The sequence below is a fragment of the Indicator indicator genome, chromosome 15 (genome assembly GCF_027791375.1).
Source record: "Indicator indicator isolate 239-I01 chromosome 15, UM_Iind_1.1, whole genome shotgun sequence".
NCBI classification, from domain to species: domain Eukaryota; kingdom Metazoa; phylum Chordata; class Aves; order Piciformes; family Indicatoridae; genus Indicator; species Indicator indicator.
The window spans coordinates 19,165,940-19,190,781 of NC_072024.1; the positions used below are offsets into that span (position 1 = coordinate 19,165,940).

General features: G+C 40.8%; 1 protein-coding gene across 1 annotated transcript in view; it reads left to right on the forward strand.

Moving 5' to 3' along the window:
• DOCK3 (dedicator of cytokinesis 3) overlaps window positions 1–24,842 on the forward strand; it is a 207,249-nt gene that overhangs the window by 22,891 nt on the left and 159,516 nt on the right. Inside the window, 3 exon segments of the mRNA XM_054387218.1 lie at window positions 7,677–7,717; window positions 9,939–9,994; window positions 18,986–19,082. Of these exon segments, the coding sequence (XP_054243193.1) occupies window positions 7,677–7,717; window positions 9,939–9,994; window positions 18,986–19,082 (194 nt within the window).

Genomic DNA, 24,842 nt, shown 5'->3' on the forward strand with positions numbered 1-24,842 from the left:
TAGCCCTGTCTACATCTGACAAACACTTCTCATTGCTTCTCCCCTGTCCCCAGTAGTTCAGTCTGGCAGAGTTTAAGCCCATGGATTTAGTGTCTGTATGTCCTCTGAAGCTAGCAAAAGCTCCATCCCTGTTTCCACCATGCTGTCTCTAATGCATTGGACATGACCAGGGTAGTTTTGTAGTCACTGTTTGCATGAAGGGAGCTGAGGTCCTTCACTGATCTCAGAAATAACAAATGTTCTTCAAGATAGCAGTTGTATGGATTCTTGCCTCTCATCATTCCCCTCTCTCCCTTCTCCTCTCTGAGCTCTTCCGCTTGTGATCTTACCACTGAGAGGTCAACAGTAAGTGGTGTTCTCTGCTTTAAATGCCATATATTGAGGAGGTGAGAGTGTGTGGTAATAGTATGCCACCTATCAATGACATAACAAAACTCTGTCTTTTGAGCATGGTCATTGTTTGAGCTCATTGGTAGTGACTGCAAGTAACTAGTGGCTTTCAGAGGTAAGTTTCAAGTGTCTGTCTTTATTGCTATGGAGCAGTTTTTTTGAGATTAAAAAAGCTGCAACTTCAGTTGCTTTAATTATTATCCAGAGATTCTTAAGTAGTCACTGAAGAAACAGTAGCTGATGCCTGAAGTTCCAGTTAAAAGACTATTATCTTACCCATGCAAGTTCTGGTGTCCACACAAGTACTAATTTACATGGCTTAAATGTATATGTTAATAATAGCCTTTTTAAGCCATCCCTCTGATACGTTTAGATTTCCCTCTGCTGTTCTAGCAGTGGCAGTGTGGTCAGCTTTCCTGTCTTTGGGACGCTTACGCAGCAGACACAGCTTGCAATTAGTTGTTTTTCTTAAATTCTTGAACAGTTCAGTGTGCTTGAGAAGTGCTATCTTTGCCATGCTTCCAGGTTGTACCATACAGATCTAAGGAATTGCACAGCAGTCTGTCATTGCTGTGACAAGGAAGATTTCCTTCCACCTGGAGTTGGGAGCTGTCCTGTGGCTCACTGGGGCAAACTGACTCACTCCCAATAATTTGAGTTTCCCCTCAGAAGGATGTCTCCAGTGAGATGTTCCTTTTACTCTTTGGCTTTTGTGAAGCGTGCCAGTGAAATGGAAGTCTCTTGGACCCACACAGCTGCAGCAGAGGATCTTGTCTGGCTGCTCAAACTAGTCTTTTGGAGAATGGCTTCTTATTTGGCTAATGCTGAGATAAACCACATTCTATCTCTTTTGCTTTTGTTGTGGCATCTCTGACTGCATTATTAACATATCCCTGTGGTTCTGTTGGCACAAGGCTGCTCCCTGACATGGTGTTGGCAGCCGGGGTTGGGCATTCATCTGCTGCTCGTCCTGTCCTGGCACTGCTCAGAGTGTCAAGCTCAGTACAGAGTGGTCTTGGCATTGGATGGTTTCAGCATCAAGAAAGTGTTGCTAAGCACTGCCACCATCCCTCTCTGGGTCACTTTGAGTACCTTTAGCTCTGCACAGCAGCTGACATGCAGATTAAAAGGTAAAAGCCATTGTTAATTGGCTAGTATATGCAAAAGAAGATAGCTTTCCTGCAGTTTTGAGGGTTACTCACATTACTGCAAAGTATTGTAAAACCTTATTTTTGTACGTCAAATAAGGTTGGAGTTCTTGTGGTGGATTTTACTAGCAATGCATTCTGTAAGAAACAAGTTTAGCTTTAGGACTTAGTATTAAGACTTATGTAATTTTGTTTTCAGAATTCTGTTTGTCAAGAAAGTACGTAGGGGATTTGTTTTTTCCTATGGTCTGCAGCTGATGCTACTTTATTTAACCCAGATATGTGAACTGTATTTTTCTCAAAGACAGATCAATACCTCTCCATTAGGACCCTTTGGTTTTTCTGCTACTGAGTGCTCAAAAGGGATGAGCCTTTTCCACATGACATACCTCTTGTTAAGTGGAAATCTGAAAAAGGTTACAAGCCAGCTTTTAGAAAGAATATCTGGGTTTGTTCAAGGCACTTTCAGATAAAGATTAAAAAAAAAAACAAAACCAAAAAACCAACAAAACACACACTGGTAGCTCTCCTGATCAGTCAGATTGAGAGATTGGGATGTGCAGGCCAGCCTCAGAGCTCCTTTTGCAGTATAACTAGGACTGCATTATTGCTGAGGCCTCTTGAGTGCGATTCATCTTTGCAAAGACTGTTTTTCAGTCTTTATATAGAGTCTGCAGGTTTCTGTAACATGGCTTCAAGTCTCCCACACTGCGAATTTCCACGCTTATGGGTAGTTGTAGGTGAAAGGTATGGTGTTTACCCAAGTGGTTTTTGCTGAGTGATGTTGGTATCTTACATTCACAATCTGTTTTTCTGTCTTGTCTCTTCAGAGACCCTAATGCATCTAGGGTCCAGGAAGCTAAGTGGCATGCCTAGTACTTCTTACAGCTGAAGAAACCCTAGGAACAGGGTTTGGTGTTCTTGCAGTAAATGATGTTATAGAGTATGGAATATTCCTTTGGCTGATGCAGGCCAGCTGTCTCAGCTAGGGCCCCTCCCAGCTTCTTGCCTACCCCTAGCTGGCTTGTTGTGTGTTGGGAAAAAGAGAAAGTCTTGATGTTCTACAAGCACTGTTCAGCAAAAGCCAAAATGTTGGTCTCTTAGCAGCAATGCTTTAGCCGCATTCAAAACGCAGCACCAGACAGGCTGCTGTGGAGGGAGTTAACTCCATCCCAGCCAGACCTAGTAAGGTGATTCATGTATTGAAAACAGGTTAGACTTACCTGTCTTCCTTCCCTAGATCATTCTCTGGGTCAAGCAATTTGAGAATGTTCCTAGCTGTCAGAAAAGGAAATGGGAGGCGTTGTGTGCATGGAGCTCAGTCTTGCTCTGTAGAGACTTGTAGGTGTTCCAGGTCTGGCCTTATGCCTTGACTTTCATCTGTTCTGAAAGTCTTATTAGTTACTGATAATTACTGGACAGTTAATCTGTTCAAATTGTGGCTGTTGTTTCACATTAACTTACTCACAAAATTGTCATGGCTTCATAACCATGTTCTGTTTCTTGCTTTAAATCCCTTTTTTTTTGTTTTTCACCTCTTCCTTGAAGTTAGCACCCCTTGAAGGCCACATATCATTAGAAAATGAATGCCATAATTGTAAGATATTAACAATTCATCATTTTTAGTACAGTAACATCTAAAAACATAAGTCACTATTGAGGCCTAACTGTGTAGTGCATATCGTGATCACAGTTAGCTGAAGTATCTGTCTGGATTTGATGACTACTATGATTAAATCCTCCAGAATAAATACTCTTTAAAATATACGATTATATCAATTTTAATCAATTTAAGACTAATTCAAGAGTGAAGATTTAGTTCAGCTTGTTTTAGTGAATAATGTAATGCAGATGCAATTTTCTAAATGTGTTTTTAAAAAAGCATTGTACCTTTTCTCATAGATTTTACTTTGAGATACAGAATGAGTTTTTGGTGGTGTTCATCATAAGCCGGTAAGGAATTACATTTTACAGTTAAGTGCTTTCAGGTTCTGGTGAGCATCTTTCCACTGTATCTAGCTTCCATGTAGTTGGAGGAAGCTTGAAATGGAAATGGGTGATTGTAAAAAGTATACCACACTGAAAAAAAAAAGAAAATAAAACTAAGTTCTGGAGAGTACAATCTACAAGATTAAAGGGAAATATCCCACTTTTCTTATGTTTGAAAGTACCTATAAAAGGAAAGTCAATAAAATGTTTTCCATGTTCTCAAAAAAAGCCCAAACAAACAAACCCCAAACAAACAAACAAAAAATCCTGAATTCAAATAGCAGCAAAGAAAGTTCAGGTTATAAAGTGCATGTACGTTGCCTGAGCCACTGATTGAGGTTTCCCAGTGAGGATTTGCCATTTCTACTTTACATAAATATTCTAGATTTTCAGGTACTGTACCACGGTGTGACTGTTACATGCAGTTATCTTGGCCACTGTTGATCCATGGAAGAAATGTCTTCTGAAAAGATGCTTTCAAAATGGTCTGTGTAGAGTAGCAGAAATATACATACTCTGTGCAGAAATACTTTGGAATTTAGGGTTTAGGGATTAAACTTTGACATCTGTCAAAATAAAGAACTTGTTGGTTGTAGATTGTACTACGGAAAAATTTGTTAAACCTACATAGATATTTAGATTTAGATTACTAAATGGCTTTTCCTTAGCTTTGTTGTTTACTGTTTACCCTAGCTGAGACTTTGCTGAAGATCTCATGTCCAGTTCTCTACTGTTTCCCTAGGTTTTGTTTCAGTAAATATGATTTACATACAATTTATAATATTTCCAAATGTGACTGAAAAGAATTTGCAAATTTAAGACTGTAGAGAGGGGATCAGCTTATTGATACACAAGCATACAATATTTGCTTTAGAAAATCCTTTGAGTAATGCAGAAAATTATCACATATGCTTTCTTGTAGCTCTGAACATCTCTGTAGATTTCTGTAATGACATAACTCTCTACAGAGATAGTATCTCATTTTGTACTTAACTGTAGCAGTCAATACAAATTAAGAAACACCTATGTCCCCCCTACATTCCTTTGAGGTCCAGATTTGGATGGAGAATCACCTACACTCCCTCAAAGTCCACCATAGAATCTGGAAAATTTACATTTTGTTAGGACTATAAATCCTTTCAGTTCCACTGATTATGTGTTCCAGGTGTTTATGTGGTGCTATGGTACAGCATTGTCCCTGGATGTATTTAAGCAGCGTGTGGACCTGATGCTCAGGGACGTGGCTTACTATTGACCATTCAGTGCTGGGTCAAATGTTGGACTGGATGATCTTTGAGGTCTCTTCCAACTGGATGTTTTTTGTGGTTCTGTGATTTTCCACTGGCAAGGAGTGCTGATGATACATTGTTGGACACTCTTAATTACAAGCTAAACATCTATGAGGAGAGGTTTAGAGACATGGCTTGGATGAGCTAGGTGGTTTCTTAGGAGTCCTTCCATTCTTGTTCTTTACAGCTCTGTAAACACACACCTTGTAAGGTCTGAAGATTTGTTTTGGGATTAAGAACAGGAGGGTCAGGTCTAGGGTAGTTTTTTGGATATATGTTTCATGCCTGACTCTGTACATCTAAATCATTAGTAGACAGCTGCTTTGTCAGCTTTTGTTCTTACTTTTGTAGTTCTGTTCACAAACTTAGATTAAACCACTTTTTCCGTATTTACCAAGAACTTTGTCATTCTGTTTTAGAGTTTAAAATGTGTATTTATTTCCGAGGTACAGAGTCTATGAATATAAAAGCAGCATGCTGTATTTAAAGTTGGTAACAATGAATCACAGGATAAATGCATTTGGGTTTTTTTTTCTGTAACCTTATATGTATGCAGCATCTGTTACTCAAAAGCAGGTGTGGCAAGCACGGTTGTGTGGAACTTTAGAAATTACTCATTTTAAGGCTCTGTATGTGGTCTTTGTGCATATGTTTACGATTGCCATGGAATTCCATCAGCTAAGAAACAAATTGAAAACAGAATTTTGTTTTTTGAATATAAGCAATAATTTCGTGGGAAAGTAAATTTGCATTATGTCTTCATGAGAAATTTGTGTGATTGGGATGGTTTTAGTTTTTTTCTGCACTGAAATTTGTAAATGCCTTGAATTCATCAGTTATTTTCTTTTATACTGACTCAGGTTTCTTTTAAAAAATAATAATTCAAGACTAGCAGGGTGTCTTTAAAACAGCCTTCTTCGAATAGCCCTCTTCCCCAACTCTGAGCCTCTAAATCTAAATCTGAGCCTGTAAATTCAGACAACTGTGAAGTCCTTTTTCTAGGAGAGACAAACTACACCCTTACTTTGTTCCCTTCTTCTCTGTTCTCCATAGCAAATTACAGACAAGCTTTCCTAGTGCTCTCTGAAATGCTGCAGATACTAAATTATATCTGCTCTCTTTCTAAAAAAAAAAAAAAAAAAAAAAGGAAGCAGGAACTTACTGGGGAAAATTGAGGTATTTCTATGGAAAAGGGATTTAGATTATGTGAAGTTCTTGTGTTTTAATAAGTTTGGGTCATTGCCCACTTCCAGGGCTACAGTAAATAGAAGAGGGACATACAGGCAGTTGGACTTGCTGCTTCTGTAGTAACTGCACCAGTGCAGCTTTGCTTGCAAATTTTGGATGGCGAGGGGTGGCCAGGCCTCCTCCACAGAACTCATATTGTTATGGAATGGCTTAGATCGGAAGGGACCTCAGAGATCATCTACGCCAACTCCCCTGCCATGGGCAGGGACACCTCTCAACTAGATTTGGTTGCCCAAGGCCTCATCCAGTCTGGCCTTGTGAGGGAGAGAACGTCCGCAACCACTCTGGGCAATGTATTCCAGAGTTTCGCCACCCTCATACTAAAGAACTTCTTCCGAAGATCTGGTCTAAACCTGCTCTCCTTAGCTTAAAACCATTCCTTTTTGTCCTATCACTAGACATCCCTTTACAGCCTTCCAGTAGGCACCCTTCAGATATTGGAAGGCAGCTATAAGGTTCCTCTGGAGTCTTCTCCAGGCTGAACAGCCCCAGCTCCCTCAGCCTGTCCTCACAGCAGAGGTGCTCCATCCCTTGGATCATCTTTGCAACCTCCTCTGGACTTGCTTCAACAGCTCTGTGTCCTTTTTATGGTGGAGACACCAGAACTGGACACAATATTTGAGGTGGGGTCTCACAAGAACAGAGTAAAGGGGCAGAATCACCTCCCTTGACCTTCTGGCGAAGGTGAAGCCCTGGAATCCTCTTGATGTATTCTGGCACTCTTCATCAATGCTCCCCTGTGGAATGATCCAGGCCCTGGTCTAAGTGGCTGGCTTAATGTTCCGGTGCTGCAGCCTTAGACTGCAGAGAACACAAAGAGAGCAGTTGTGTTTCTTAAGGAGACTTCAAAGTAGATTGTGTGTCTAAGGAGCGGAAGAGCAGCTCATCTGCCATGACAAATGCAGAGTGCTCCTTTTCCATTGTTAAACTGGATGGTGTTTTCAGCCCTTTTGTCTTGGTGAGACACTCTTTTACCTGTCTAAAATAGCAGTAATTGGGTTTTTCTGTTTAACTTGTAGCTTTTGCAGCTTTGCCTTTTACTCCTGATTTATTGTCATCTGGCTGTTAACTGATGAGGGATACAAGAAAAATAATTGGGTTTGTGAGATTAGATCCTAAAGTCTGTTTTCAAGTCTCACAGACATGGATGCAAACTATCTATATTTGTTTAAACAACGTTAGAAATATATGATAATAGCTTTTCCTGTCTGGAAATGGGCAGGTTTTTGGAGTCTGGAGATTTTGCTAAGGCAAGCAGTAAGAAAAGAATCATGTGCAAACATGTAAGAAAAGTTCAGTACAGATTCTTGCATGAGTGCTGACTGCATCTTTGCTACAGTGGCTAATGATTGTGAATAAAGTGACTTAAGTATACTAAGCTGCTTTTGTTGCAGGTGGAATAAACAGGAGCATTCCAGGTACTTAACTGCTAGTTGTCATTGCAGAGCAAAGGAATAATTAAGCTCAAAAGATAACAAAAAAACTCTTTAAAAAATTAGGCCTGTGTGAGGCACAGCTGGTTTTTCAGGTGAGCTCAGTAACTGTTTAGTGTTCAGATTTTGTAATATAAGCGATGCCATAAATTAATACAAAATGTTTTATCTGTTTTTAGGCTGGTACAGAGGTGTTTCCGTTAAGAAGCCCAATGTAAAGGTAAGTGTGAATGCAGTTAATTTTTCTTTTCTTTTTCATCTCTGGGGAGATTATATCTACTATGCTGTTGCAGCCCAACGAACTTCTCATTTTGTTTACCCTTAGGATTTGACTTGTCTAACTCTTTTCCTATGGGAGGATTGAATTTATTTCCTAAATTGAGAGAATACTTGTTACTCACCCAAAGGATCAGAAACCTTCTTGACATGATTTTTTCCAGCGTTTCTAAACCTCATGCAATTTGCTGCTTTGCATGCTGCTGCCTGAAGAAAAGCTTGGATAGGTCATCTTGCACTGCTTAATTTAGGATTTTTAAAGAACACTTTCAAAAAATTTTCATTATTAATCTTAGAAAACTTTGGAAAAAAAGTCTAATGGAAAAAGGAGTATCTTAAGTTTGTTCTTTTTTCAGATTTTTTACAATGTAATTTTGGTTATTTTTCATTCATATCCCTGGTTTGCTCTTGGGTGAACTTTTTTGAATGTTCTGATCATGAATTTTTTGTGAGTACATCTAATACCTATTAATTAGATATAATACATAGTAGTTACATATTGTAATAAATGTATGTATCCAATACATGTAAGTAGTTCCTTCTGTGTAAGCATCACTTCATTGTCTTTTGCTTTATGTATAACTCGTGTTTAAAAGGAAAAGAGTACCAGATTCCTCGTGTTTGCTTGTTTTAGGGAATATAATACTGCTTGTATTATGTTTTCATGAGTATAATACTATTTTAATGGAAAAGCCTGCATTGATTGTGTGTGTGTGTATGTTGGTATATCTTCTGTTTTGCATATAGGTTCAGCTTGGGTAGGAGGGCCCTCCAAACCTTCCTTGGTTTCTTAGGCAACCTGCACAGGATCACAGAAATAAATAGCATTAGCTGGAATTGAACCAAACAAGAAACTGAAGTAGCATTTCTTCCTTTTCCAAATTTTCACGTGGCTGAAATGCACATTTATTTTGTCTTTCTCCTTGATGGAGCCATTCCTCTTAGGTTAATCTTTTTTTCCTTCTGCATTCTGTCTTGCCTATGAAAAAGAAGGGATTTGTCTCAGCATTTTGAATCATCTTTACTTAGTAGTATTTCAGCTGCCTCCCATGAAAGCTTTCCTTCCTGAATTCTAAAAGGCTCTGAAAATTGGAAGCCCACACTTGGTTACTGACATTTTTGTCAGTCTGCCAGCTGGTTTTTCACTTGAAGATGACCAGTGCTGATCCTGCTTGCCCCACTGAAGTGCAGGCTCACTGTTCTTACACAGTTTGCAATGAGGGTTCAGGACCCTGTGTTTTGCAGAGATAATGGAACACTGAAAAGTTCTGCTTAAATTACCTCTTTTCCTCCTGTCTCATCACACAAGAACACAATGGCACAGGCAAGGGTAGAGTACAACTGTTATGGGAACAGCAAAAGGCAAATAACCAGAGCTAACCCCAAGTGGGTTTAAACAGCTTTGTGTTGGCCAGAGGGAGGAAACAGGACAGCTCCAGGGTGTGCAAGTAATATAACTTCCTTAGTGAAAGACTGGTGTGGGGACCAGACAGATGTAATGGTAGGCTGCTTGTTCTGTTTGTTGTTTTTTTTATTTTTTTTTTTAATCTCTGTCCTTATCATCTAATGTAATATGGCATATCAATACAGAGGCCTGGCCTTGGAGCATACTGATGCTGTGCTGCAGACTGCATGATAGCCACTTTTCTGGTTGTCCTGGCTGGCTTCTGGTAGTTACATCTGTTACTCATTCCTTTCTGCTAGCTGCAAGCTGTTCTCTGAGCTCTTCCCACTTGTGACACCTTTTTCCTGCTTGCTCATCATCTGTTAGGGGTTTATTGGGCTCACACAGTCTTCGCAGTAGGAAGAAGTTGGCTAATCTTCAATGTTTTCTTTTAGATCAATCTTGCCTCTTCCAAGGCAGATGTGTAGTATTAGAGTGACACATTTTCATTTCATCCGGGTTGACTTACCCATGACTTTTATACCAGAGCATACTTCTCATGCAGTAGTGTTTGATTCATTGTGCTGTCCTGGTTGAATATGGGTTACAATTAGTTGTGACTAGTTTGAATGTTGACATCTGACTGTGACAGCTTCTTTGACACAGTGTTAGGGTTGAGGTTTTTTGCTAGGTGTATCAGCACTTATTTATTGTGGCTTGGGACAGAAATGCTAAAAACTGCAAGTGTATTTTTCTAATGTGAGGATTTCTTCTCTTACAGGGGATTTTTCCTGCAAACTACATTCACCTGAAAAAGGCAATTGTCAGTAACAGAGGGTGAGTATTTTCTAAGAAGCTGTAGTGCTTCTCATGTAGAAGGTAGTCTAAGAAATAATTAAAATTTATGGAGTGGTTTTTAGTTCATTCTATCTTTTGTTGTGTATTAGAGTTTGAAAATTAAATGTGAGTCTGCAGAGCTCTGGGGTGTTTTTGTTCTTCACTATATAGCAAGAATCAGTTCTGTCGGTTATCACCATTCACTTCTGCTCATAAAACTGTAACTTCAGAGGTGCCACCTGAAACAAACACAGTTTAAAGAGCTCAATATTTTTCAGTTCTGCTTGTTTTCTCACAGGCAAAATTCTTTGTTGCTATTTGTTGTGGAGGCGTTGGCAGGTAGACAGCCCATCTTGCTTATCAACTGATTTCCACTGAGACATGGCTGACAAGGTAGCTATGTTACTTAGAAACTTTTCAAAAGGATCCAGCCCTCCACACTTCAATCCAAAGAATGCCTGAAGTACACAGTGCTGAAAGTGCTTACCTAATACAACTATGCCAGATTTTTAAGATAGAATCATAGAATGGTAGGGCTTGGAAGGGACCTCTGGAGATCATCTAGTCCAACTGCCAAACCAGGATTACCTAGGGCAGGAATGTGTCCAGACAGGTTTGAAAGTCTGTAGAGAAGGAGACTCCACAATCTCCCAAGGTAATGATGTTTCTAATATATGCATGTTTTGTATTTTAATGTATGATTTGCTTATGTTGGTAGCTTGGAAATGAAGAATTTAAGCTTTTTTTGGATAAGTTTCTGTTCCAATAATACATAGAGACATACAACAACTTAACTTCATAGTCCTCTCCCCAATCTCTTTCTACTTTTGTCTTCAGCTAATAAGGCAAAATTATTTCTAGTAAGAATTTTCAAAAGAGAAATACTGCCATGAAAGTGTGGCTGCTTTCTAATGATTTGCTCTGTTCTCTTTAAAAATAACAAAGCAAAATAAATAAAACCCCCAGTACCTTATTCAATATTACACCTCACTGAGTATTTACTTGCTAGCTCTCCTGTAACTCTGCACAAAGGACAGAAGTAGTCTAAGCTAGTTATGGAATGGTGGTTTGTAGCTTCCTTTATGTAGGAAGATTTCAGAATGGCTGTATGCACAGTTGTACTGCTGAAGAGTAAGGGGGGGTTGGTGTTGGATCTACTGCAGAGGCTGCCTCTCCCATGGCACCACTTGCCCAAACAACCTTTTGAGCCAGGTGTTTTTCAGCACCGTTGCTTTGGGACCTACGGAAAATTGTTTCAAATGGTGTGTTTCAGAAATGGGTTGGGTTTTGTTTTCGTATCTCCTTCTATTTTTATAAACTGCTGAAAGAGCAGAAGCTTGAAATAGACCTTTTTAGTGTCTAGCACTTGTTTCAGTAATAGCATTCAACACAAAGGACAAATCAGGGCATTAATAGCTCAGATAATATAACAGTGTTACAGTACATACATTAGTTATCACATTCTTACATTTCAGTGTGATATGATCCAAAGGCTGGAACTGCTGTGAAAACAGGCAAAGAGAGTTGGGGTTGTTCAGCCTGCAGAAGAGAAGGCTCTGGGAAGACCTTACTGCAGCCTTTCAGTACTTAAAGAGGCCTATAAGAAAGATTACAACAATCCTTTTATCAGGGCCTGTTGTGACAGAATGTGATGGTTTGAAACTGTCTTTTTAATTTTTCCTTGCAAAGTTCAGAACAGAGAAGGTGAAAGAATGTAAATAAGTCACTATTGGGTGTAAGAAAGCAAAATAACGATTGTTCTAAACACTTCCATTGGATAGATAGAAATGTTTAAGAACTATTACCCAAAACAAAGTAGGCACTCTGCACATTCTGCGTTCGGCAGTGGGGGCAGTTGCTGGGCTGTCTGGCTGCTGTTTCTTCTTCTCTTCTGGCTGAAGATAACACACTGACCTTGGCAGCTAAGTTAACAACTTTCTGCTTAACTAACTCTGCTTCTCTGTCCAGGGGGGTCTGGGGGGAAGCTCCTGGGAGAGAGAGAGGCCCCTTTGGGAGGGTCCCCTTGGGGGGAAGCAAAGGGAGATCGGTTGTGCTTTTTCTGTTGATTGTATATATTTGTGAATGTTGTGAATTTTGTATATTTGTACATATTCATTGCATTTCATTGTAGATTTTAGACTCTGCTTGTAAATACAGCTTTTCATTTGCTTCCAGACTGGGCTAGCCTGGTTATTGTTGGTGGGGAGGGAATTTCAGCTCACACCGACACACTTTTTATTTTTGGCGCTCCAACGTGGGGCTCGATTGCTTGTGATTTATTTCTGCTCAGATTAGGAAGCAAAATGAAGCTGTTTTGGATTCTGAGTCATTCTATTTCATCTATTATCAGTGCAATTGTCTACAGATGGGCCATTTCTTGCATGATAGACAAGATTGTGAGATATGTGGCATATAAGTAATTTCTTTGGGTTAAGAATAAGTTACTGAATGTTGGTGAATTCTGTTGTGGTCTTATTGGGCTAAGAAGCTACGGTAACTCAACTATGGATGTGCTAGCAGACACATTTGAGTTTGTTACTCCTCTTACAACTACAGAGGGTCTTTGGAACCAGTGGTACCCTAGATATCTTGTGCTAGCCTTAATCTTAATTTTGTTGCTTCTTGGAATAATCATATGGCTACTGATAGCACTGTGTCAAGAAAGACATAAGGCTACTTGCTCTTCCAAATCTGCTGTGAATGTGAAAACCAATCCAGTAAATTTGGTGGCCACTGTAAGCAGAAAGCGTAAAGGAGCTGCAGGAGGAGATGCAGATGCTGCAGGAGATGGTGCAGATGGAGATGAGGGTCCTTCTACTCAGGGTCCCTCTGTTAAGAAAGATCCTTCTGATGAGGAAGAGAGGGTTAGCCTTAAAACTCTGGTAGACCTCTTGAGACCCCACATGGATGATGGAGATGTAGGTCAGGATGTAGACCCTAGTAGATTAGCAACTGCTGGCAGAGCCTCTGAACTCAAGGAAATTCAACGGAGGATTAAAACAGGATTATGGGGACAGCGACCTCAGGATGGATGATGATGATGATGATGAGGATGACATACAGTCAGCTAATGCACCCAGACAGGAAATTAGACATGTGAGGAAGGATTACATCAGAGGAGATAATGAGCCAGTCCTGTCTTGGCTAGCCAGGTGTTTTGATATGGGAGCCCCAGCATTGGTGGTAGGTGACAAGTCGGCCTCTCAGTTGGGGATGCTCTCAAAGGATACAGGCATAGACAGGCATCTAGGCAAGTGCATTGGTAAAGTTTCTCTGTGGGCACGCCTCCTACTGGCAGTCTCGCTGAGGTACCCCAGCAGAGATGATTTACCATGGAACCCTAAGCCTTGGACCACAATAGCTGAGGGAATCAAGCGTCTGAGAGAGTTTGCTGTGAGAGAAGTAATGTATGGAGATCATAAGACTCTGAATCCTGATGAAATTCCTGTTGGAACAGGCCTTGCCAAAAAGCTCATTAAGCTTGCTCCTCCTAATTATGCTACTATTCTGGCAAGCAGGATTGTGGCAAGAAATTATGGTGGAGCACCTCCTACTGTTGGCCATTTCACTGACCAAATGAGGCAGTTGGAGGATAGTCTTGCACGTACTTCTTTGGTTTCAGCCATTGAAACTCTGTCTGGAAAGATGGAGAATTGCATGAAAGAGCTGAAGGAGGAACTTAAAACCTCCATATCCAACTTGATGAAGGGGGATGATTCTGATTCCTCTTCCTCCAGATGGATACAAGTTTCAGCTGTCAGAAACAGACGTGCTCCAAGAAGGCCATTCCAGAATAGGTCAAACCAAAACAGACAGCAGAGGCAATCACGTGGCAGTATCTGGATAACTCTGCGTGATCAGTTTGGTGAGAACATGAACAGATGGGATGGTCAACCAACTTCTGATCTTTTCAAGAGGTTACGGGAGCTGCAGAGGGGCAGATCCCGAGGTAGCAATACCAGGAGGGTAGCTGTCGCTTCCTCAGTTTCCCAGAACAACTCTGATAGCTCCAACAGTGATCCTAATTCTGATGCTGGACGTTGTGCCAGCTGTACATGTGGAGGTAATCCCCACCATTAGGGGTGCCCTGCCTTCCGCCAGGGGGAGGTAAGGGATAATGGAGATAACAGAATCTATTGGGATGTGTACATCCAGTGGCCTGGCACTTCAAAATTTCAGAAGTACAGGGCCTTGGTTGACACAGGAGCTCAGTGCACCATAATACCATCAAATTATCAAGGGGGAGAATCTATAACTATTCAGGGAGTCACTGGTGGATCTCAAGAGTTGTTTAAGATAGAGGTTGATATAAGTTTAACTGGGAAGCAGTGGAAGAAACATACTATTGTAACAGGTCCTAATGCACCTTGTATTTTGGGAATTGACTTTCTGAGAGAAGGGCGTTTTAAAGACCCTAAGGGTTACAAATGGGCTTTTGGAATAGCAACTGTAGAAATTGATGGAGGAAAATTGAAGTTGTCCATTAGACCTGAGCTTTCAGATGAATCTGCAGTTGTGGGACAACATGAGATAGAGGATGTAAAGCTGCCGGTTGCTTCTCAAACTGTGCATCACAGACAATACAGAACCAACCGTGACTCTTTGGTGCCCATTCAAAACTTGATTCGTCAGTTGGAGAGTCAGAAGGTCATCAGCAAAACTCATTCACCTTTCAACAGTCCAATCTGGCCTGTGAGAAAGCAGAATGGAGAGTGGCGTCTGACAGTTGATTTCCGTGCCTTGAATGAAGTAACTCCACCCATGAGTGCAGCTGTACCAGACATGATGGAACTCCAATATGAGCTGGAATCCAAGCAGGCCAAATGGTATGCTACCATAGACATTGCTAATGCTTTCTTCTCTATTCCCATAGCAGAGGAATGCAGGCCTCAGTTTGCTTTCACCTGGAGAGGCATTCAGTACACATTCAATCGTTTGCCCCAGGGGTGGATTCACAGTTCAACCATCTGCCATGCAGTGATCCATGATGCTTTGGAGAAAGGTGGAGCTCCAGAACACATTCAGTTCATCGATGACATCATCGTCTGGGGTGAGACTGCTGAAGAAGTCTTCGAGAAAGGTAACAAAATCCTTGACATTCTCTTGCAAGCTGGTTTCGCTATCAAGCGAGACAAGGTGAAAGGACCTGCCAGAGAAATCCAGTTTCTGGGAGTGCGGTGGCAAGATGGTCGCCGTCACATCCCAATGGATGTGATAAACAGAGTCTCCACCATGGCAAATCCCACCAACAAGAAAGAAACTCTGCGTTTCTTAGGCATAGTGGGATTTTGGAGACTGCACATTCCTGGATACAGTCAGATTGTGAAACCTCTCTATGATGTGACTCGAAAGAGAAACAGTTTCCAATGGGGTCCTGAGCAACAAGCAGCCTTTGACCAGATCAAGCGAGAGGTAGTCCAAGCCATGGGTCTGGGACCTGTCCGAACTGGTCCAGACATTAAGAACATTCTGTACACGGCCGCGAGTGACAATGGTCCAACCTGGTGCTTATGGCAAAGAGCTCCAGGGGAGACACGAGGACGTCCTCTTGGTTTCTGGGGTCGTGGCTACAGAGGCTCAGAGGCAAACTACACTCCAACAGAGAAAGAGATTTTAGCTGCTTATGAAGGAGTGAAAGCTGCTTCTGAAGTGATTGGAACTGAGTCACAACTTCTTCTAGCTCCTAGATTGCCAGTTCTGAATTGGATGTTCAAAGGCAAAGGTTCTTCACCACATCATGCAACAGATGCTACCTGGTCTAAGTGGATGGCTCTGATAACACAGAGAGCTCGAATGGGAAATCTCGAAAGGCCTGGTTTGGTGGAGGTGATCACAAACTGGCCAGAAGGCACAAGCTGTGCTAAACCTCCAGAGGAGAGAGTAACTCGTGCTGAGGAAGCTCCTCCTTACAGTGATCTGTCTGATGATGAAAAGAGATATGCTTTGTTCACAGACGGTTCCTGTCGTCTGGTTGGGAACAAGCGGAGATGGAAATCTGCAGTGTGGAGTCCAACGCGCAGAGTTGCAGAAGCGAGAGATGGAGAAGGAGAATCCAGTCAATTCGCAGAGGTAAAAGCTGTCCAGCTAGCTCTTAACGTAGCTGAACGTGAGAGATGGCCAAAGCTTTATCTCTACACCGACTCGTGGATGGTAGCCAATGCCTTGTGGGGTTGGCTGAAAGACTGGAAGAAGAATGGCTGGCAGAGGAAAGGAAAGCCTATCTGGGCTGCAGATCTGTGGCAAGACATTGCTGCTCGCATTGAGAGAATCCCAGTGAAAGTGAGACACATCGATGCTCACATTCCTAAGAGCAAAGCTACTGAGGAACAACAACACAACCATCAGGCAGATCTAGCTGCAAGAGTTTCCCAGGTGGACACAAACTCTGATCCTGATCCTGATCTTGACTGGAAACACCGAGGTGAGCTGTTCTTAGCTCGGTGGGCCCATGACTCGTCAGGACATCAAGGCAGAGATGCAACCTACCGATGGGCTCGTGACAGATCCATTGACATTTCCATGGATGCTATCACACAAGTCATCCATGACTGTGACATTTGTGCTGCTATTAAGCAGGCAAAGCGGATCAAGCCCTTGTGGTACGGTGACCGATGGTCCAAGTACAAGTATGGTGAAGCCTGGCAGATTGACTACATCACTCTACCTCGTTCTCGATCTGGTAAGCAGTATGTGCTGACTATGGTAGAGGCGAGCACTGGATGGCTGGAAACTTATCCAGTTCCTCATGCAACTGCACGTAACACCATTCTTGGTCTGGAAAGACAAATCCTGTGGAGACATGGAACTCCAGAGAGGATTGAGTCGGACAATGGAACTCATTTCAAGAACAATCTTGTAAAAAACTGGGCCAAAGAGCACGGCATCGAGTGGATATTCCACATTCCCTACTATGCACCAGCTGCAGGGAAGATCGAACGCTACAACGGTTTGCTGAAAACCACTCTCAAAGCCATGGGGGGTGGATCTTTGAAAAACTGGGAGAAACATTTAGCACAAGCAACCTGGTTGGTGAATAGTAGAGGTTCAGTGAATCGAGCTGGACCTGCCCAATCAGATTTGTTGCAAAAGGAAGAAGGTGATAGAGTTCCTGTTATCAGAGAGAAAGAATCTGTTAGGCAAAACTGTTTGGGTATTTTCTCCTTCAGGAGAGGCCAAACCTGTCCGAGGGGTGGTTTCTGCTGAAGGTCCTGGTCACACCTATTGGGTGATGCAAGAAAATGGTGAAATTCAGTGCATTCCACAAAGAAATCTAACTTTGGCTGAGAGAGGTTAAATTCAGAGTGTTGCACAGATACAGCATCGCGCCCAAGAGGAGAGTTCATGAGATCTACGGTGCACGAACCCTGAGAGCCCTGAGTCACCTGAGAGTCCCTGTTCCTTTCTTCGCTCCATCTGCGAGGAAACAAGCTGTTTGCTGTTTTTCCTGTGATTTGACTCTTTTGAATCATCTACATCTGAGATAGCTGGAATGGACTATGGTCTTTATTCACCTATTGTTGTAGATATTATTTTAGATTAGATAAATGATAGTAGCAGCCAATGGAATTGTTTAGAAGGGGTGGACTGTGATGGTTTGAAACTGTCTTTTTAATTTTTCCTTGCAAAGTTCAGAACAGAGAAGGTGAAAGAATGTAAATAAGTCACTATTGGGTGTAAGAAAGCAAAATAACGATTGTTCTAAACACTTCCATTGGATAGATAGAAATGTTTAAGAACTATTACCCAAAACAAAGTAGGCACTCTGCACATTCTGCGTTCTGCAGTGGGGGCAGTTGCTGGGCTGTCTGGCTGCTGTTTCTTCTTCTCTTCTGGCTGAAGATAACACGTACTGACCTTGGCAGCTAAGTTAACAACTTTCTGCTTAACTAACTCTGCTTCTCTGTCCAGGGGGGTCTGGGGGGAAGCTCCTGGGAGAGAGAGAGGCCCCTTTGGGAGGGTCCCCTTGGGGGGAAGCAAAGGGAGATCGGTTGTGCTTTTTCTGTTGATTGTATATATTTGTGAATGTTGTGAATTTTGTATATTTGTACATATTCATTGCATTTCATTGTAGATTTTAGACTCTGCTTGTAAATACAGCTTTTCATTTGCTTCCAGACTGGGCTAGCCTGGTTATTGTCGGTGGGGAGGGAATTTCAGCTCACACCGACACACAGAACAAAAGCGATGGTTCTAAACTAAAAGAGGAGAGATTTAGATAAAGTATCAGGCAGAATTTTTTTATGATGAGGGTGGTGAAACCCTAGCACAGGTGGTAGAAACCCCATCCCTTGAAACACTTCAGGTCAGGTTCGATGCGGCTCTGAGCAGCCTGACCTAGCTGAAGATGTCCCTGCTCATTGCAAGCCAGTTGGACTAGGTGACAGGTAAAGGTCTCTTCCAACCCAAACCATTCTGTGATTCCTCTTCAATGGCTATGAAGGATCTTGACTACACAAGGACAAGTCCTGCTCTCGGTTAGAGGATTGCTCATTCAGATTTCACATGCAATAAGTCCTCTGGGTAGGAAAGGTTGATAGATGGTAGATCTTTTGTGTAGTTCATATGTTAGCTGGTATCATTATGTGGAGGGGAAAAAAGGGTTGAACTGGCTTAGAAGGGACACAAACTGTTAAAGACCTCTCTTTACAGGGGGAGTAATTAATAACAAGTTAATTTTACATGCTACAATCATGAAAAGTTTTCATTAACCTTGATTAGAATAAAACTACATATTTTGAACGGATTACTCTGGGAAATGCTTCACATAAGGTGATCCCTTTGGAATGTAATGGAGGAACAGTCAATATGACTCTCAAGTTGCTCTAAAATTACAAGTGACAAAATGTTTTTCTTAGGATATTTTCCTATATGTTGAGCAAATTCAAACAAATTCACATTCTAGAATTTTATGAATTACTACGCTGACATTTGTTTCTTTTTCTACCTTTTCCAGGATGCCTTTCCTAATTATTTTCCCCTCCTTTTGCATAGGCAATATGAAACAGTTGTTCCACTTGAAGATTCTGTTGTGACTGAAGTCACAGCAACACTGCAGGAATGGGCTGTGCTCTGGAAACAGCTATATGTGGTAAGAACACTTCGCTTCTCAGCTGTCGTGACAGATATGTTGCCTTCATTTCAGTCAGCTGGGAAAAAATCATTATCAGTATAAGAATTGTTAGATTAATGTTATCTTGTGGGGCTTTGCTAACTGCAGAATCACTAATCATGTGAGGTTCACAAGGACTGCACTGGAAATATCAGCAAGTTTTAAATTCTGCCTTCAGGTCTGGAAGCTTCATTGTTCAAAAAAATGTTTTTAAATATGTAAGAAGTAATGTGTTTAGTGACACAAAATGGAAGACTTCTCTAAATCCCATCCAAGACTTCAAAGAATTGTTCTGCAGTCTGTATTTGTTTTAGCATGCAGGGTTTGATCTTTCCTCTTGGAACATCTTGGAGGTCTTTTTGTATGATTGTTCCTTCATCTATTAAAACTAATCACTCCAGTGTTTCAGTGTTGAGTTCCATACTCATCTGTTATATTTCATTTTCAGTTTCTGCTACATAACATCACCTACTTCTGCCTTCCTCTATGTTCTCTTTTTTTAATGGCCAAATCCCATGGAACAGCAAATAAAAACCTTTTTCCTGCATTATTTCCTGCTTTTAGCTTTTTAGCTTAGTGATTACAGGCCATAGCTGTAGCATTAGGCTCAAGAACTGTAGGTGGTCCAAGCTTGAATTTCCTTTCTGCTCTTACTTCAGAGAATACCTCTACAAAGGGCTGCAGCAGCTTTGTTTCCTTATTTAAACCTGAAGTGACAGTAGTAGGTATCTGGAAAACAAACCCAAAAAGATCCAATTATCAAGTCTAGTGTCTCTAGCACAACCAGTCATGTTCCATACTCCCTTCAAAAAGCAATCAAGCCTATTATGAGATAGGGTTTATTTTTGTTGCTCCAGATTCTCTGGTAGATCATATGTTTCTGGAGAAGTTTGTATGGGAAGCAGCATCCAATCTAACTCGAGAGTGGGGGGATGGTACATGGTATATACTCTTTCATACCACTCTTGCACCTAGAGGTCCTTTTTCTGTTTCAGAGACTTACCCCTCTGGTGTATGTGAATAAAGCAATCTTTTCTTTTTTCTTCCTGTAAGATTCTCTCTCCCCAGTGTCAGATGAAGATGACAACAGTAATACTGACAATAGGATTGAATTGGAGAAAGGGGAATCGTTTCACCTACAAATGAGTTACGCTTCCTTTCTACTAGTCTATTTCCTTTTTATTGTTAAAGCTAGTTCCATGAGGAGAAGGGGAGAGAAAGCTCTAGGTACAGACCTTCACTTAGTGATTTTCTTTGTGGGACTGTTTTGTTTTCTAGTTCATTATACTTACTCTAACATTGCAAACAACATTATTGTATTCCTAAGTAACAGGGGAGAGAGGCATGTGTTCCATGAGAAGAAGAAACTGGCAGAGCTTCAGAGTGGAAAATACATTTTAGGGTGGTTTTTCTCCAGAAATTAGAAAAAAAAAAAATACAGAAATAGTCACAGAATAGTTTAGATTAGAAGGGACCTCTTGAGATCATCTAGTTTTTAAACCGTCTTCTCAAGTAGGGTCAGCCAGATTGGGATGTCCAGGACTGTATGCAGTGAGCTTTTGAGTTTCTTGTGAATGGAGACTTCACAATTTCCCTTGGGCAAAGCTGTCAGTGCTTGACTCCTTTCAATGTTTTTTTTTTTTTTTATGTTCAAGGCTGCTTATGTAGTGCCATAACCTTTCTGATGTGAAAGAACAATCTGCATCCTCATTGGGTGGGTAACAGAAATCTGTCTCATTTAGAAACTGTAAATTTGAAGCCTGGGGAAGCACACAGAAGTGGACAAGTGGAGGTGGCAGAGCTGGGGTTAGGATTTTATTATTGATGTCCAGGCTAGAAGCTATGCTGTAAGGTTGTCTCTTAAAACATACTCAGAGACTAAATGGAAATGCTTGTTGTTGGATCAGCACCAGCAGAAATTTTTATTATTCCCAAACTGTAATAAGAATCATTTAAGAACTCTAATTAAGGTTATTTGTCATGCTTCTCTGCCTGGCAGTGTTGCAAAAAAGTTTCTTGCTGTAGTGAAAGTTCAAATGCCAGTTGTTCCTACAGATAATTTCAGTAGGCCAGTACCTATGAGTGGTGACAGCAAGCACTGAATTGCTCAGTAGGATTGTACTGTAAGACACCTGCCAAACAAAATGTACAGCACTTGTTAATATTTCTGGGCTGAAACATTCATCTCATGATTTTTGGCAAACTTCTTACCTGGGTAAAGGTTTGAAAGGCCAAGTTCATTTCAATTAAAAATCTCAAGAAACAGCTTTAGTCCTAGTGTTGAGATACATTGTAAGACTTGTGTTTGCCTTTCAGTTAAATAATAGGAATTGAAATGCAATAGCCAGGAAGCCTGGAGTGATCAAAACACTACCTGAAGAGGGGTGTTTTGTTGTTCCAATATAATACAGCTCAGCTGACAAAAAATTGGAGAGCAGAGAACAGAGAAAAATGGAAGGGCAAAGTGAAGCACAACTTTGTGAGAGACGATTGTAGAAAATTGTTTTGTGTAAAATATTGACAATCTTTCTCAGTTCCTTCTGGCCATGAAAAGTCCATGCTGCTACCAGGAAGAAACTGTGCGTGGGGAGGCTTGAACAGCTTTGAGTTATGAGAGTTGTACAGTAACTGTAGTTTGTATGTTTGTGAAATATAGAGGGAAGATTATCTTGAGCTCACTGTATTGCACAGGGCTGTGATAGTCTTGTAATTTTTGCTATCAAGGTGAAAGCAGAGTGATGGTCTTTGTAGAAATAGAAGCTGAGACTGCAGAGAAAAAGGTGTTTATGTGCAGTGAGTTCATAAGGAAGAGCTGTGCCTGAAACGAATTTGAAATCCAAAGATGTATCGCATGTTCCTTGCTTTGTGGTAGTATGTTTTGCTCTGAGTAGTTGGCTTCTGATATTATAACCCTTCAGATGGTAACAAAACAGTAAGATTTCTGAAAATTCAGGAAATTTCTCTCCAGTTTGAAAAGGAAAAGCATATAAATGATACTGATATGGGAGCTATCAGCACTTGTTATATATATTGGGTGTTTTTTGTAGCAGCAGTGATAACCTAGTTAAAAATTCTCTATCTAATAATCACCTTTATTACAGAGTAACAACTTAAATATGAAATGCTTTTGAAGGAGTAGAGATAATGTAACTTTTATAGTTCTAGGGGCAGATGTTTTTAGCAAGGCTTGTTGCAGTAGGACAGGGAGTAATGGTTTTAAACAAAGAGAAGGGAGATGTAGACCAAATGAAGGTAGTGAAACCCTGGCCCGGGTTGCCTTAGAGAAGTGGTAGATGCTCCATACTTAAAACCATTCCAGGTCAGATTGGATGGTGCTCTGAGCAACCTGAACTTAGCTCAAGATGTCCCTGCTCACTGCAGGAGGGGCAGAGTAGATGACCTTTAAAGGTCCTTTCCAGCCAGTCCATTCTATGATTCTATGAAAAGAGCACATTTTTTCCTCTATTTGAGTATGTAGTCTGTGTGCAGATAGATAGTGTCATGGCACTGGAAAAGAGAAAAGCAGTTCTTTACTTTCTGCTCTGCCTGTATCCAGCACAGAAACACGAAGATTTGCTAACTGCTCTATGTTAGAACAGTGACCTTGACCTTTTTTTTTTTTTTTTTTTTTTTTTTTTTTTTTTTTTAATCTAACCTGCTTGGTTTGGATTTTCCTACTTTCACTGCTGTTGTACAAAATCTTTGGGAAGAGTTCACAGTAACTGGGTGTTTGGAATCTGTATTGTATAAACGCTGTCTGCTGAGTTTTTCATAATGTTCTGATAGCTGAAGCTTGACCTGCTCTGTGTGTGTGTGTGTGAATGTATGTGTCCATATATGTGTGTACGTTGTCACTAAGTGTGTGGACCCTCTACATTTTGTTACTAATTTGCCTGGCTCAGACATTGTATTGTTCTTCAGGTTAATTTGGACAAGGTGCTTATTTCAGTCTGTGGGAAGCCTAAGAAATTTAGAAGAAGGTTCTGCTTACCCTTTCTCAGAATTACAAAGGCTTATACAGAGAAGATGCCAGTGATTCCCTTCCCCATCACAGTACTTCGGATGGAGAGGAAGAGGAAAGTATTTCTGTGGGAATTTGTATCACTGTGAGGAATCTGAGCTTGTTCCCACTCCAAAGGGACAGGGAATAAGAGAGCAGAAAAGCAGGAACAAGACTTGGGGAGACTTCTGTAGGCATAGAGGTAGATAAAAAGATGTAAAGTTGTATTTGTTATGGTGAAATGTGTCTGTGTGGCTCTCCTATAGTTGCCTATACCAGTGTATAACTTCCACCGAGACAGCAAAATAATACCAATAAGGTAGATAACTTTCTCTCTTACCCTGTATGTGTTGATAAGATTTATAATTTTTATACTAATTCTAAATAAAGGATTTGCAAGTTCTCTTGTCAGCTTTGTTAATTAGGTCAAACAAGACTCCCGTGAGTTGTTAAGTCAGCTAAAGAGATCACTGAAACTCACAGCTGAAGCATAGTAGCTATTTTAAGAGTAAAAAAAATTCCTCAGAGTGTAAGATGTGATGTGAGGACTATTTCTGTTGAAACAGCAGATGACTGTAGAGAGACCAAACATGATTGCCTAATTTAGAATTTGGTCAGATCGATAAAGGTTTTTCTCCTTTTATTAGGGGGGTGTGTGGGAGGTGTAGTGTGACTTCTTGTTTAGTTTTAGAACTAGGACCTAATGGTGTTGGGAATAGATAGACTTTTTGCCAGCTGAGTCTGAAGCAAATTTCCTGTTGGCTTCTTTCAAATTTTCTGAGGGATCCTATCAAGGAAAAGAGAGTGGTAAAAGGACATAGTGAAATCAAAGCGTCTGACCTGGGTGTTTCAGGGTGTCCCTAAAATTGAAGCCTTGGCAAAGCTCATGTTGAAAAAAAGCTATTTCCTGAATCACTAAGGTACTCTTGTAGGGGAGTATCTTCTATTTTTATTTAGCCTTTTGCTTCATATCTGATAAAACATGAAATTGCAGATGCATTTCCTAAATACATAGACAGAAAAATGCGTGGTGTGATCTAAACCAGACATGTTGTATCTGAGGTCTACTTCAGAAAGTCTCCTTTGAAAGAACAGAATTCCTTCAACTGAAGGCTGAGCACATGCACTTAGGATTTCTGTGGAAGCAAGTTCCTGGAAAGGTGAAGTATTTGTACAGAAGTGCTATTGCATATATACGTGGTTAGTCCTCTTTCTTTTTTCTGACTCATTTTCAAGGTTACTTGCAAATATGAAGTGCGTTTAGTGTGATTGTTCAAGGTGTGAAAGAAACATCTAAATAGAATCTTAAGAGCTTGTCTGGCCCCACTTGACACTAACAGAGACACTCCAAGATACTGCTATACTCCTATTTTCTAATGCTTAACAGCATTATGGGTATTTTTATGGCTATGCTTGGGGTGAGGGATAGATCTTCCTGGAGGGACCAGGAATTCACATGTAAGTTTGAGGCAGCCAGTAGTCTTTTTAAGTGCTGCACAGAATATAAGGGAAACTACAAGTAAATATTTGCACTTTCAGTAGAATCTAGTTCTTCAGTTTCTCAAAGTGAGCAGTAGGGTGGAAAAATATCTGATTGCCTAGCAACACAATCAGAGGCTTTCAGCAGATTTGTCCTTTGATTACTAGAAAATGCCTGAACGTTTTTCCTGATTGAGTTGTGAAGGGTATGTGCAGAATGATTTTGGGAATGCACAATGATGAACATTTTAGTGTTGTGT